The sequence below is a fragment of the Hypanus sabinus genome, chromosome 30 (assembly GCF_030144855.1).
Source record: "Hypanus sabinus isolate sHypSab1 chromosome 30, sHypSab1.hap1, whole genome shotgun sequence".
Lineage (NCBI taxonomy): Eukaryota > Metazoa > Chordata > Chondrichthyes > Myliobatiformes > Dasyatidae > Hypanus > Hypanus sabinus.
This window is the reverse complement of record NC_082735.1, coordinates 9,845,064-9,861,072: the sequence shown is the minus strand read 5'-3', so window position 1 is coordinate 9,861,072 and position 16,009 is coordinate 9,845,064. Positions and strand designations below refer to the sequence as shown.

At 48.1% G+C, this 16,009-nt stretch overlaps 1 protein-coding gene across 2 annotated transcripts in view; it reads right to left on the bottom strand.

Annotated features, from left to right (window-relative positions):
* LOC132383398 (mitogen-activated protein kinase kinase kinase 5-like) overlaps positions 1 to 16,009 on the bottom strand; it is a 195,583-nt gene that overhangs the window by 14,679 nt on the left and 164,895 nt on the right. The window contains exons 28-29 of one of the 2 annotated variants that reach the window (XR_009508658.1): positions 12,533 to 12,609; positions 3,431 to 3,621 (exon numbers count right to left, since the gene is read on the bottom strand). Coding sequence is in view for 1 of the 2 variants with exons in the window: in XM_059954299.1 (XP_059810282.1) it covers positions 12,533 to 12,609 (77 nt within the window). In the remaining variant the exon portion in view is untranslated. The remainder of the gene's footprint in view (positions 1 to 3,430; positions 3,622 to 12,532; positions 12,610 to 16,009) is intronic. The other variant, XM_059954299.1, reaches the window with a different exon arrangement.

Sequence of the window (16,009 nt, the reverse complement as noted above, 5' to 3'; positions counted from 1 at the left end):
CATTCACTCATACACTCACATACCCACACACACACTCATTCACACAGACACTCACATACCCACACACACACTCATTCACAGAGTCACTCACATACCCACACACACACTCATTCACTCAGACACCCACATACCCACACACACACTCATTCACTCAGACACCCACATACCCACACACACACTCATTCACTCAGACACCCACATACCCACACACACACTCATTCACTCAGACACTCACATACCCACACACACACTCATTCACACAGACACTCACATACCCACACACACACTCATTCACACAGACACTCACATACCCACACACACACTCATTCACAGAGTCACTCACATACCCACACACACACTCATTCACTCAGACACCCACATACCCACACACACACTCATTCACTCAGACACCCACATACCCACACACACACTCATTCACACAGACACTCACATACCCACACACACACTCATTCACACAGAGACACTCACATACCCACACACACACTCATTCACACAGAGACACTCACATAACCACACACACACTCATTCACTCAGACACCCACATACCCACACACACACTCATTCACTCAGACACCCACATACCCACACACACACTCATTCACACAGACACTCACATACCCACACACACACTCATTCACAGAGTCACTCACACACCCACACACACACTCATTCACTCAGACACCCACATACCCACACACACACTCATTCACAGAGTCACTCACATACCCACACACACACTCATTCACACAGAGACACTCACATACCCACACACACACTCATTCACTCAGACACTCACATACCCACACACACACACTCATTCACTCAGACACTCACATACCCACACACACACTCATTCACTCAGACACTCACATACCCACACACACACTCATTCACAGAGTCACTCACATACCCACACACACGCTCATTCACACAGACACTCACATACCCACACACACACTCATTCAGAGTCACTCACATACCCACACACACACTCATTTACTCAGACACTCACATACCCACACACACACTCATTCACACAGACACTCACATACCCACACTCACACTCATTCACTCAGACACTCACATACCCACACACACACTCATTCACACAGAGACACTCACATACCCACACACACACTCACATACTCAGACACTCACATACCCACACACACACTCATTCAGAGTCACTCACATACCCACACACACATTTATTCACTCAAACACTCACATACCCACACACACACTCATTCACACAGACACTCACATACCCACACACACACTCATTCACTCAGACACTCACATACCCACACACACACTCACATACCCACACACACACTCATTCAGAGTCACTCACATACCCACACACACATTTATTCACTCAGACACTCACATACCCACACACACACTCATTCACACAGACACTCACATAGCCACACACACACTCATTCACTCAGACACTCACATACCCACATACACACTCATTCACTCAGACACTCACATACCCACACACACACTCATTCACACAGACACTCACATACCCACACACACACTCATTCACTCAGACACTCACATACCCACACACACACTCATTCACACAGAGACACTCACATACCCACACACACACTCATTCACTCAGACACTCACATACCCACACACACACTCATTCACACAGACACTCACATACCCACACACACACTCATTCACTCAGACACTCACATACCCACACACACACTCATTCACTCAGACACTCACATACCCACACACACACTCATTCACTCAGACACTCACATACCCACACACACACTCATTCACTCAGACACTCACATACCTACACACACACTCATTCACTCAGACACTCACATACCCCCACACACACTCATTCACTCAGACACTCACATACCCACACACACACTCATTCACAGTCACTCACATACCCACACACACACTCATTCACAGAGTCACTCACATACCCACACACACACTCATTCACACAGACACTCACATACCCACACACACACACTCATTCACAGAGTCACTCACATACCCACACACACACTCATTCACTCAGACACTCACATACCCACACACACACTCATTCACTCAGACACTCACATACCCACACACACACTCATTCACTCAGACACTCACATACCCACACACACACTCATTCACACAGAGACACTCACATACCCACACACACACTCATTCACACAGAGACACTCAGATACCCACACACACACTCATTCACACAGAGACACCCACATACCCACACACACACTCATTCACAGACACTCACATACCCACACACACACACTCATTCACTCAGACACCCACATACCCACACACACACTCATTCACTCAGACACTCACATACCCACACACACACTCATTCACAGAGTCACTCACACACCCACACACACACTCATTCACACAGACACTCACATACCCACACTCACACTCATTCACACAGACACTCACATACCCACACACACACTCATTCACACACTCACATACCCACACACACACTCATTCACTCAGACACTCACATACCCACACACACACTCATTCACTCAGACACTCACATACCCACACACACACTCATTCACACAGACACTCACATACCCACACACACACTCATTCACACAGACACTCACATACCCACACACACACTCATTCACACAGACACTCACATACCCACACACACACTCATTCACTCATACACTCACATACCTACACACACACTCATTCACAGAGACACTCACATACCCACACACACACTCATTCACACAGACACTCACATACCCACACACACACTCATTCACACAGACACTCACATACCCACACATACACTCATTCACACACACAGAGACACTCACATACCCACACACACACTCATTCACTCACATACCTACACATACACGCGTTCACACAGACACTCACATACCCACATACACACTCATTCACAGAGACACTCACATGCCCACACACACTCACTCAGTCACATACCTACACACACCCACAGATACATACACACACACACAAACTTACTCTCACACTTACACATGCATGCACGCACACACAGCCACTTACTCATACATTCGCTCACCCAAGGAGATACACAAACACACACACACACACACACACACACACTCACACACACACACACTCACTCACTCATATACAAGCAGGCACACACTGACACTCACACACTCAGATATACGCACACACAAATCCTGTTAATACACGCCTGTTAGCACAGAGTGAAAGAGGACTACAGCACAGAAACAAACCATTCGGCCCATCTAGTCCATGCTGAACACTATCCTATTGACCTGCGCATGGACCATATCCTGCACACCCCTCCCATCCATGTACTTTTCCCAACTTCTCTCAAATGTTGACATCGTACCTGCAACCCACAGAAGCACACTGATAATGCCTGGACACAAAGCGCTCACACGTGATGGCTGAGTTGCTCCCCTAGCAGACAGAGACCTGGACCACTGATCGTATGAATCCCACCACGGCAGCTGGGGAGTTCCAGCTCATGTACTAAGCATGCCGGAATAACGCTGGCATTCATGTCGATGATGGAACTATCTGATAAAAACACATTAGGTTCATTCTGGGGAAGAACTCATTCAACCCGCCCTAATCCCCAGACCCACCCACAACGCAGACTCTAAATTGCCACCTCAGTTCCAGGGCAGTTAGACATTTACAGCAAAATGCCATCTGCATCCTGTGGATTAAAATGCACACACTACACATACTCACACGCGTGACACAAACATACATTCTCTCACATGCAAGCGTGGGCACACTCGCAATGTAAAAACAGAAATGTGTATTTGCTGACATTGTAAATTACCGAGCTTTGCCCAACAATTTTCTCAGCAAGCACAGTAACTAAAACAAAACAGCGAAAACAACAAATTGCCACACCAGTTAATTCAGCACAGCATGTAATAATAGCGCACAGACATGCTACTTAGCGAGCAGCCAGACATAGATAGCTCCGCATTGTTTCCGTGACAACCGCGGAAATTCGAGGCCGCTCTGGAATCAAAAGGATGAAACAGCAAGTTAGGGAGAAGCAAAGGGAATCAATACAAGCAGGAAGGAGGTGTGTTGTGGGTCAGGAATATCTTCAATCACACTTACAAAGACATTTGCGCTCACTTGGTACTTCACTCCAGAGAAGGGGCATAAACAGTGGAGATGGAAGGGGAGGTCACTGTGTGGTGTAACCTACTCTGAATCATGGGGCACTTCTCTTTACCTGCACATCACCTCCCTCTGGTGCCCCTCCTCCTTTCCTTCTTTCCATGGTCCACTCTCTTCTCCTATCCCCTCATGAGTTCCTCCAGCAGTGTGTGTGTGTGTGCCTGTCCCACTTGCTCCTGGTGCACAAGGGGAGGAGTCACAGTTCACAAAATGGCCCAGGTACTGAGAGCAGTTCATCTTCCCATTCTGCCCCCCGTCGCCAAGGCCTCAGCTGAGGGCTCCGGAATCGGGACCTCCCACACCCGATCCCTGGAAGTGTCGGCGCCAGCAGCTCTCAGTAGTGGCTTGCAATTGGCAGCCCTGCCTGAAGAGGGAGCTACCGCTGGAGCTGCCTTACAAACTGGTTCAATAGCCTCCTGATGTTTATAATGATTATTCACGCAGGTATAAAGGTCCCCCCGCTTAGTAACTTCAGCAATAGAAAAGAGAAATAGTGTAAACGTCATCACAGCAGTGTGTTGGTATGCAGAGGGTGTAAGAAATAACTACAGTCTGAAATTGAAGAGGTGCCACCTTGGGTGGACACCCTGGTTCCCACCACTGCCAGGAGGGTCCTGAATGTCACTGCGCCATGTACAGTTTCAGTTACATTGGCATCAGCTCCCGTACACAGCAAGATCTTTGTCCTTAGCACGGGGAGGGGGTGGAAGGTAACTGGAGACTAGCTGCATAAGCATTAATGTTCAGTCATACACAGTGGGGCTCAGCTACAGCCCCCTCGCCCATAGGTAGCCGAAGGCCGATGTCTCACAGATAACCCATGATCCGAAGAAGCCAGGTGGACGAGGAGAGTGCAGCAACTCCAGAAACTCACTGGCAGCCAGGTTCTTCAACTGTCATCTACCACACCTCTACTCAGACGGATAGTGGTGAACGTACATGGCACATAAGCAGCAAGCAGCTGCCGGAAGGAATGTGTTGACAGCTACTGACATAAACACGAGCGCCCTTCACTCAGTACAACAGCAAGCCAGGCCCGACACACTACCCCCAAAGGGCCACAAGTTACAAAATCCACAAACAACCAGTGGCAGACAGTAACCCCATCAAATCTAAAACATTGCAGCAAGGAACATCACGTTCACAGCCTTCATCCGGGAAGAGGAGGACATGGGTAGGAGGATCCCAGCAATGCCATGATCGTGCCCCTGTAAGGAACAAGACCCAAATGCTGTAAATACAAAGTCGTTTCCCAGTTGTCTGCCACAGGGAAAGTCTCCCTGCACATTCCCCTCAACCACTGGCCAAAGAACTGCTTCCTGAATGGCAGTACTGATTCTATCCATCCATTCAAAGGCACAGTGGATATGACTGTCGTTATGTACTTATGCCAAGATGAAGGCACCAACCACCAACACATGACCTTTATCAACTTGGCAAGAACCTTTGACTCTGTCCATTGAAAGGGACTGTGGAGATTCTTCCTCAAGTCAGGCTGCCACATGATAGCGTGCAAGCTGTGATCTTAACAAGTCTACAACAGATCATTCTCTCAATGCAAACTGTGCTGTGCTGTCTCTCCAATGTTACGCTGCATCTCCAGCAAGCTCTTGCTGGAGTGAAGGTTATTTACAGTACAAATGGAAATCTGTTCAAGCACCGTCTCCTCCACTCTGGAAGCAAAGCTGCCCTGACTTCCGCCATTGGGCTGCAGAAAGACAACTAGCGTGTCAGCATATTTCCAGAGACTGACCTCCAAATCTTCACTGACCCGTTCACCGAAGCATACACCTTACACTTAATGTCCACAGCATGTGGGTCCTCTACCAACCCGTCTCCACTGTACAACTCCGCTCCTTGGAAATAAAAGTCCTGAATCTTCTAACTGTTTAATCTTTTCAGAACAAGACCCAAAATCCCCACTATATACAGGGCAGTTCTTGGCTTTATCCTGGGAAATAAATACAGGCAGGTGGTGGAAGTGGGAACACTCTGGGAACAGTGACCCAGAATTCCGTAAGTTTCAAGGTAGTTATGGCAAAGGGTTAAGGTTGGTTCTCAAGCTAAGGTCCTGAATTGGAAGAAGGGAGTAGATGCATACAGGTAAAACATCTGTGAAGTGGGAACCTTTAGGAAGTGAAATAAGAAGAGCTCAATGCTAGCATGTAGGGTTGATGGTTGTGATGGCAAGATTAGGGAACTCTGGTTGATATCGAAGGATTAATCAGGAAAATAAAAGGAATCTATGACAGGTATGGACAACTGCAGTTAGGAATATGGTGGTATAGGAGAGTACCAAGAAAGAATTAGGAGGGAAAAAAAGGGGTCATGTGGTATGATTGATAGGCAAGATTAAAGTGAATCCCAAGGCATCTATAAGTATATTGGGAGCAAGAGGGTAGCTTAGAGACCGGAGGGTTAATCTATGTATTGAGTTACAGGAGTTGGGCTACATCTTAAATAAATGCTTCACCAAACAGAAGGAGGTAGTGTGGTCAATACACTGATATTCTGAAGATTCCCATGATTGAGGAAGATGAGATGTTAAGTGTCTTGGAAAGCAGAAAGGGTGATAAAATCCATGGGGTCTGATGAGTTCCATTCCAGGTTGTTATTGGACTCTGATGGAGTTCTTTATGTCATTGTTAGGCAGTGGTAAGGGGCCAGAAGAGTGGGGGATAGCTAATGTTGTTCAATCATTAAAGGAGGACTGCTGTGATAAGCCAGGCACTACAGACCTGTGAACTTTACAACAGTGGGAGGGAAATTATCATATAACATCCAAAAGGTAAGATTCACGTGCCTTCAGAAAGACAGGGACTAGTCAGGAATTATACAGAGGAAATGCTCTGTCACTTACTTGATTGAGTTCTTGAGGAGATAACCAAAACTAATAAAGACAGATAAGTAGACATTGTCTACAAAAGGCTGGCCCACGAGATTAAGGTACATGGGATGGATGGCAAGCTGGAAAATTGGATCTGGAACTGGCTTGCTGTATGACACAGTGGGTGATGGCAGAAGGGTGTTGGTCTGTGTGCCACAGGGACACTTGCTGGCCCTTTTGCTGTCTGTGACATATACAAGTAAATTGAATGTGATCTTTGAAGGCACTGTTAATAAGTGTACTAACTGTGGTTAGTGGTGTTGCAGATACTGAGGAAGGTTTCTAAGGTCACAGCAGCATATTGATCACCTGAAAAGTTGGGCAGACTACTGGCACATGGAAATTAATCCTGACCAATGTGAGGCATTGCATTTACAAGATCAAAAAGAAAAGGAAGAAATATACAGTAAACAAATAAGGAAATGTTAATGAACAAAGGATATTAAGAGTAAGAGGGTTACTTAGAAGCCAAAAGAGTAACTAATTTAATGAACTTAAGGTTCAAGTCTATGGTTACCCAAAACATGGCTGCACAGGTTGATAGGACAGTGAAGAAGGCATGTGGCACACCTGCCTTCAAAGACAGTGAACAGAATAAAAGTGTTGGAATATTATGTTACAACTTTACAGAACACTGGTTAGTCCACACTTGGAGTAACGTGTGCAGCTCTTGTAGAACTACATACCACCGAGGGATGCAGTTGGGCTGGAGACAGTGCAGGGGAGCTCCACCAGGGTGTTGTCTGGTTTGGAAGACTTCCGTTAAAGTTGTGACTTACTATCGCCAATTTTCTTCACCTTTATGAGCCCCTCAGGATCAAAGATCCTTTAATCCCACTCAGGACATGCAGATTGTGAGGGTGGGTCCCCGGGTTCAGTGTGGGAACTGCAGATGGAGCAGGAGTGGCTGGGCAGTGGGGCCCTTCCACCACCTGCACAGGGTCCCTCTGTGCTCCCAATGCAAGGGTGCACCCGTACAGGTGCTACAAGGGGCAGCGAGGTAGTGTGGCATTTAGAACAACGCTTGAAAGCCTCGCTAGAGGCTGCCAACGGTAGCAGGATCTGGACTTGTGGGACATGAGTGGGTAACGTTACACATGGTGACTAGGCCTCGGCTCGGTGCAGATTTCCTGTGTGCCCAGGACTGTCAGTCGATCTTAAGAACTGCCGGCTTGTGGATGTCAAGGACTTTGGGTCATTACCCTGCTCCCCCAGTAGGTTCCCCACAACGACTCTGTCAAGTGCGTGCACCGCTGTGTGTGAGTTTACTCGACTGCTTGGCGAATTCCCAAATCTCACCAAGTCCACATTCTCCAGTACAGTCACAAAACATGGGGTTGAGCACCACACGCTTACAACTGATCTCCTGTCCATGTGTAAATAACACCCAAAAAAGCTAGCATACACGAAGGCTGAGTTTGCCAACATGGAAAGACTCAGAATTGTATGCCGGTTGTATAGCCCTTGGGCTTCAGCCTTCCACATGGTCCCCAAGTCCGATGGTGGTTGCTGCCCATATGGCGATTACCAACACCTAAATGAGGTCACCAGCCCCAATCATCACCCAGTCCCACACATCCAAGACATTTTGGCACATTTAGCCAGGCAGCTAATTTTTTCTAAAATCATTCCAGTTAGGGGCTACCATCAGTGCCTGTATGCTCGGAGGTCATTCCCAAAACGGCTCTGATAACCTCGTTTGGCCTCTGAGTTTCTGCGCATGCTGTTTGGGCTGAAAAACGCAGCACAGAATTTCCACTGGCTGATGGACTCGGTATTAAAAGACTCAGATTTTCTTTCCGTTCACCTGGTTGATGTACTTGTTGCCAGCGCATCCAAATCCAAACACGTATCTAATCTCTGCACACTTTTTGAGCGCTTGAGCCAACACGGGTTGATTATTAACCCTGCTGAATGCCAGCCATCGCATCTTCGCGGAAGGTGCAAACCCCCTCCCATCAAAAGTAGCAGCTATTAAGGATTTTCTACCGCCCTGCACTACGAAAAAGCAACAGGAGTTTTTAGACATGGTGAACTCCTATCACTGCTTCATTCCGCAAGTTCTGAGCTTATGTTCCCCCTGTACAGTGCGCTTAAAGGCAATGTCTCCAATAACCTGCTTGACCGGTCAGCGGACATGACCAGGGTATTTGATGATACCAAGCGAGCTCTCTCCAACACAACCCTACTGGTGCACCCACTCCCCAATGCACCTGTAGCCATTACTACTGACTCCCCAGACTATCGTGTGGGTGCTGTGCATGAACAGTTGTTCAGAGCCACGTGGCAGGCACTCGCCTTCTTCAGCCGCCAGCTCCATCTCCCCGAAAGGAAGTTCAGCACGTTTGACCGTGAGCTTCTCGGTCTCTATCTGGCTGTCCGCCATTTTCAGTTTCTTCTAGAGGGTCGCCATTTCATAGCGTTCATTGATCACAAACCCCTCGTGCACGCGATGGCCAAAATATCAGACCACCTGGCCGACATTTCCCAGTTCACAACTGATGTACAACATATCAAGGGGATAGATAATACAGTGACTGATTGCCTCTTTCGGCTAAATGTTGAGACCATACACATAGTGGTTGACTATTCCGGTATGGCAGCTGACCAGGCTATTGACCCAGAGGTCCAGGCTTACCGAATAACAGTCACGGGCCGGCGGTTGGCTGACATTACATTTGGGAAAGCTGGAATTTCTCCCGAGTGATGTCTCTACTGGTCACCCTCGCCCCATCGTGCCTGAAAACTGGAGTTGCTAGAAGGCCTCACAGAAACTGATTGTACTAAAGTTTGTTTGGCACAGTCTTAGAAAGGACATGCGTGATTGGAGAGCAGCCTGTGTGGAGAGCCAGTGGGGTGAAATTAACTGTCATGTTCAGGCACATTGGCACCTTTTGAGGCCCGAGGAATGGTCTGACCATGTCAACGTGGACCTTGTTGGTACTCCTACCCCGCCCCCCCTGCGGTTTCACGCACCTCCTTCCCATGGTGGACCGTACCACCGAGTGGCCGGAGGTCATCCCTCTCGCAATAACAATGGCTGCAGAAGTGGCTCAGGAGCCCATCAGCACCTGGGCTGTTCAGTTTGGTGCCCGTCTGAAATTTCCTCTGACCGGGGTCCCCAATTTATACCAGACCTCTGGGCAGTGATGGCCCTGGACCTCAGCGTTAGGCTACATCACACCACGGTGTATCACCCACAGTCTAATGGCCTCTGTGAGCGGTTTCACCGCTCCTTAAAGGCCACTCTGAGGGCTTCTCTGACAGGTGTGTGTTGGCATGATCATCTCCCGTGGGTCCTTCTGGGACTCAGTACAACTCCAAAAGAGGCCCTGCAGTCGTTCGCGTGGTTGAGTTAGTATACAGGCAGTCAACACAAGTGCCTGATGACTTTATTCCTGATGCCCCAACCGCTTGGTCAGCCTCTCAGCAGCTTTCCACCCTTTTCACCTATTCCTACCTCCTATCATGGTGTACAGTACTCTTGGGTTCCTGCGGACCTACATTCCACCTTGTTTGCTTTCATCTGCCATGATGCACACCAACGTCCCCTTAGGCCCCCTGGCGATGGCCCATTCTGTGTTTTGGAATGGAGACGAAAGACTTTTATCATTGACAAGAGGATAAACCTGAATGTGTTTTGGTAGATCATCTGAACCGGGCCCACCGAGATTTGGAGGAATCCGCTACCGGGCCCCCACTGTCACAACATGACCACGAGCGTGTCAAGGCAACTCTGAATGAGCCTGAGCCAGCTGCTGTTCCTGCACCCACGGAATATGGGACCCGAGCCAGGCGGCTTGTCCAAGCTCTGCACAGTTTCACAGTGCTGGTTTTAATGAATTCTGGGGGAGCCTGTGTAGGGTAACTTAAAGGGTGGAAACACACATAATTCACAGTGACCAACAGTGAGTTGGGATTCAGTTTAAGAGACAGGTCTGATGTGACGATGTAATTACGTGAGGTTCTTTTACCACGCTTTGTGTTTCAATGTACGAAGGACAACGAATAAGTCATTATGGTTTTCCTTAAACATTAAACGCCTCATGCCATTTGATTTCCGAAAGCCTACAGTGATTATGGACCAGAGGTTCAGTGGGTCTGCTCCATTTCATGAAGACTGAATGCATTCTTTTTTACTCTACCGACATCGTTATTGTTTTCCATGAGAGAGAGCTGGGAACAGAGCGCTCGTTTCAGGAGCCTGGTGTTCAAGCACGTGAACAACTTGGGTCCAGTGCTAGCAACAAGTTATACCCGGAGCTTTCAGGTTGGGGTTGTTGGCCTGGGAGATGAGGAGGAATTTATTGAGCCAGAGGGCGCTGAATCTGGACTCATTGCAAAAGACAGCTGCGGAGGCCAAGCCACTGGCTGCATTTAAAGCAAAGATTGATAAGCTCTTGATTAGTATATGGGGAGAAGGCAGGGATTTGTTGAGAGGGCTAGCAAATCAGCTGTGACCCAATGGCGGAGCAGGCTCGATGGGTCAAATGGCATTCATCCGGTTTTATTAGATATTGATGCTGGTTTGTTTGACCTACCAGTAAATTTGGACAACTCTGCAGAAACCGATGTAGCTGAACCAAAACCAAGTGTCAGAGCCTAACAGAGGGCAGAGCTGACTTCTATCCAGATGATCATATACATCATGCGTGTATGAGATCCTGATCTGCAGTTATACTTTCCCTCAATCGATCAGAAACCGGTTGCGTTGAGCCGCATCTGCCTTCACCGAGAGAGGACTCGGGAAGTGGTACATGCTTTCCAGGGTCCTGTTGTGACCCTTCATTTTGGAGGGCAGTGAGGGCAGCTGGTCAAGGAAATTGCCTCGGCCTCAGCCTGCACGAGTCTGCATTCTACATCCTGATGACTGAAATTTGTTTTATGCCAATTGAAAAAGCAGTTTTACTCTATTATTGTTTTGAGATGCAGAATGGGAAGAAAGAACTTCACATTTTGCTGTATTTCATGCCATTAGGACCACCAAAAGTGCCACACAATAAAATAATTACTTCTGGAGGTGGAATCACCACTGTGATAAAAATGATGGCAGTGGACTTACACACCACAAACAGCAGGGCTGTAAAAGACCTGCTTTAGATGGTGTTGGTTGGGAATAAGCACCATACTGAGACATTGGGTGAACTCTGCACAATTCTTCTGATAAAGCTGCAGATTTAATTATATCAGACTATACAAAGGTTTAATGTCTCAGGTGAAAGATGATGATGGCTCTTTGGTCCCTCACTGAGGCACAGAAATCTCAGGGTGGATGATGTGCCGAACTCTCTAGAGATTGACTCCCAGATGGCAGCAACAGAGTCGCAGCTTACCTGGAACATGGCTTAGAAACAAAAAGGCAAATCTGGATAAAATACAAAATCCCTCAGTAGTTACCTTATTTGGGTATATTTCAAGTCATCCTTTGTAACATCGATCAGAAGATCCTGCAGTGTGTAGCCATCGGCTATAATCTGTAACCGTAACAGAACAGGCGTCATGAGAGTCATTGTGGAACCTCAAAATGCTGGAGGAACTCAGCAGGTCAGGCAGCATCCCTGGAAATGAATAGGCAACGGGCATTTCAGGCCGAGACCCTTCAGCAGGACTGGAGAGGACGAGGGAGCAATCAGATTAAGAAGGATAGGAAAGAGAACAGACTGGAAAGTCAAGACAGGTAGGTGGGTGGAATGAAGCGAGAAGCTAGGAGGTGATAGATGGAAAAAGGTTGGAGAGGTTGATAGGGGAGGAGAGTGGACCATGGAGAAAGGGAAGGAGGAGCAGCACCAGACAAGGTCATAGGCAGGTGAGGAGAAGAGAAAATGTAAGAGGGGAGTCAGAGTAGGGAATTGAGGAAGACAGGAGGGGGCAACATTACTGGAAGTTGGAGAAATCACAGACGGAATACGAGGTGTTGCTTCTCCAACCTGAGAGTGGCCTCATCGTGACAGTAGAGGCGACCATGGACCAACAGGTCAGAATGGGAACGGGGTTTGGAATGGAATGCGCTGGCCACCAGGAAATCCTGCTTTTCGCAGGTCGAGCGAAGGTTGCTCGACAAAGCAGTTCACCATTCTACATCGGGGCTCACTAATGTAGAGGAGGCCGCATCGGGAGCACTGGATACAATAGATGACCCTGAAAGGTTTGCAGGTTAAGTGTTGCCTCACCTGGAAGGACTGTTTACATCTTGAATGGAGGCGAGGGAGGAGGTGAATGGGTAGGTACAGCACATTTTCAGCTGGCATGGGTAAGTGTTGGCAGGGAGGCTAGCGGGGAGGGATGAATCTACGAGGGAACCACAGAGGGAGAGATCCTTACGGAAAGCAGAGAGAGGGGGCAAGTAAAGATGTGTTTGGTGGTAGGGTCCCATTGAAGATGGTGGAAGTCACAGAGAATGATGAGTTGGATGTGGGGATTCACAGGATGCTAAGTAAACCAGTCACAAACAAGAGAAAATCTTCAGATGCTGGAAATCGGCGCAACACACACAAACTACTGGAGGAACTCAGCAGGCCAGGCAGCATCTATGGAGAAGAGTTACAGTCAGAGTTTCTGGCCTGCTGAGTCCTCCAGCATTTTGGGTGCTAAGTAAAGACAAGAAGATGCCTATCCCTGTTTAGGTGGCAGAAAGATGGCATGAAGGCCACGGAAACGGAAACGGAGAAGATGTGGGTGAAGGCAGCATCAATGGTGAGGAAAAGACTCCCTGTACTTCGAAGGAGGAGGACATCTCTGTTGTCCTGGAAAGGAAAGCCTCATCCTGGGGACAGATGCAGCAGAGATGAAGCAACTGAGAAAATGAATGGCATTTTTACAGGAGACAGGGTGGGAAGAGGTAATCAGCCCAGCTATTGGGAATGGGTAGGTTTATACAAGATATCTTTAAACAGTTTCCACCGGATATGGAGACAGAGATTGAGAAAGGGGAGAGTGGTGTCAAATATGGGATGGTTTGTCCCCAGAGACAGTGTTTCTTCACTGCGTGCTAATGGGTTGTCTAATAAATCCGATGCTCCCAATGGACGACCTCTACATGCTGAGTTTGACATAGACCGGGGGGCTGCTTTGCTGAGCACCTTCATCCCGTCCACAAAAAAGAAGCAGGATGAAACCAATTTAATTCCAATCCCCATTCCCATTCCAACATGTTTCTCCATCTATTGCCATGATGAGGCCACTCTCATGTTGGAGTAGCAACACCTCATATTCCGTCTAGGTAGCCTCTGACATGAAGCCATGAACTTTCATTTCCCCAACTCACAGTAATCTTTTCCCCTCCTCCTTCCCCTCTTCTTCAATTCCCCACTCTGCTCCCCTTACCTCTCCTTTTCACCTGCCTATCACCTCCCGCTGGCATCCCTACTCTATCTCTTTCTCCCATGGTCCACTCCCCTCTCCAATCAGATTCTTTCTTTTCCAGTCCTTTACCTTTTCCACCTATCACCTCCTAGCTTCTTACGTCATCCCTCCACCCCCACCCATCTGGCTTCACCTATCACCTTTTAGCTTGTACTCCTGTTCTCCCACCCCACCTTCTCATTCCGGCTTCTTCCTCCACCCTTTCCAGTCCTGATGAAGGGCCTCGGCCCAAAACAGTGATTATTTATTCAGGTCCATGGAGGCTGCCTGACCTGCTGAGTTCCTTCAGCAGTTTGTGTGTGTTGCTCTGGATTTCCATCATCTGCTGACTCTCTTGAGTTTATTATCCTCTCTACCCTGAATATGCCAAGTCTTCTCTGGGATCTGAACTAGCTCAGAATTTACTTTTATCCCCATTTTCTATTAACCGAGTTTAGCCAGCAGTGTCAATGGCCAATACAGGGCACAGCTGACCCCTGTGTCCTCACCGGATACCTGCTCAAAAGGCCTGGCTGGCTGGCCCCAGCCACAGCTAACAGCGGAAGCTCAACGCTGTCTCTGCCTGACTCGAGTCGAGGTGGGTCAAGAGCTGAAGTGGGCTGGGTAGGAGACGGGTCAGGGTGAGGCCGGGTGTTTGGCCTCTGTATTCATGTTGCTCAGTAAGTCAAGGCTTTGGGAAAAACATAAAATCATCAGAAGAGTGACGCAATTGGGCCAGGCCGATCAACACCGATACGTCACTCTTCAGGAGTTAGCTAAATGCCACCATTCTCAAATAACTTCCCCACCTTGTACACACCTTCATCGTCAGCCCTAAACTTCAGTGTTGGGAGCTCTCTCGCCACAGACTGGGTGAGCTGGGGAATCTGTGACCGTTGGATCAGGCAAATCTGAGCTCAAACTGAGGCCTTCCTGGGCTCTGTAACTCAGCTGTCATTGTGCACATTTTGAACATTAGGAGGTCCATACCAGACAGAACAAGGCTCCCTAAAGTACAACTGGGCCTCTCGGAGCTTCTCACCAACATTCTCAGCTTCAGCACTGGACGAGAGCAGAGTGTGGGCAGTGCAGGACCAAGTACTATCAATGCCTGATTTCTAGCAGCTACCATGAAGCCACGGTGGACATCCAGAAACCTGCAGGTGGGAAGTGTAGACACTTAAACTTGACGATATTCAGGTAGGTGCTTTCAAAATGGGTATCCCAACTAAAGAAGTTAATGGCTGGCTGGGCAACTTGTCGAAGAAATTAGCAGCTCAAGAGGACATCGTGGCTCCATATAAAATGGCTGCATTTCTCCTTTCTCCCCTTCGCTCGTCTTGAGCAAGGGACTGAGAATTACAACAAAACTCCCAAACCTTTTCCAGAAGTAGCCTGCCCTCCCCTTCATACATTACTTGGTAACTTACGATGAACACAAGAGATCCTGCAGATACTGAAATTCTGGTGCAACACACACAAAATGCTGGAGGAACCCAGCAGGTCAGGCAGCGTCTAACAGAAATGAATAAA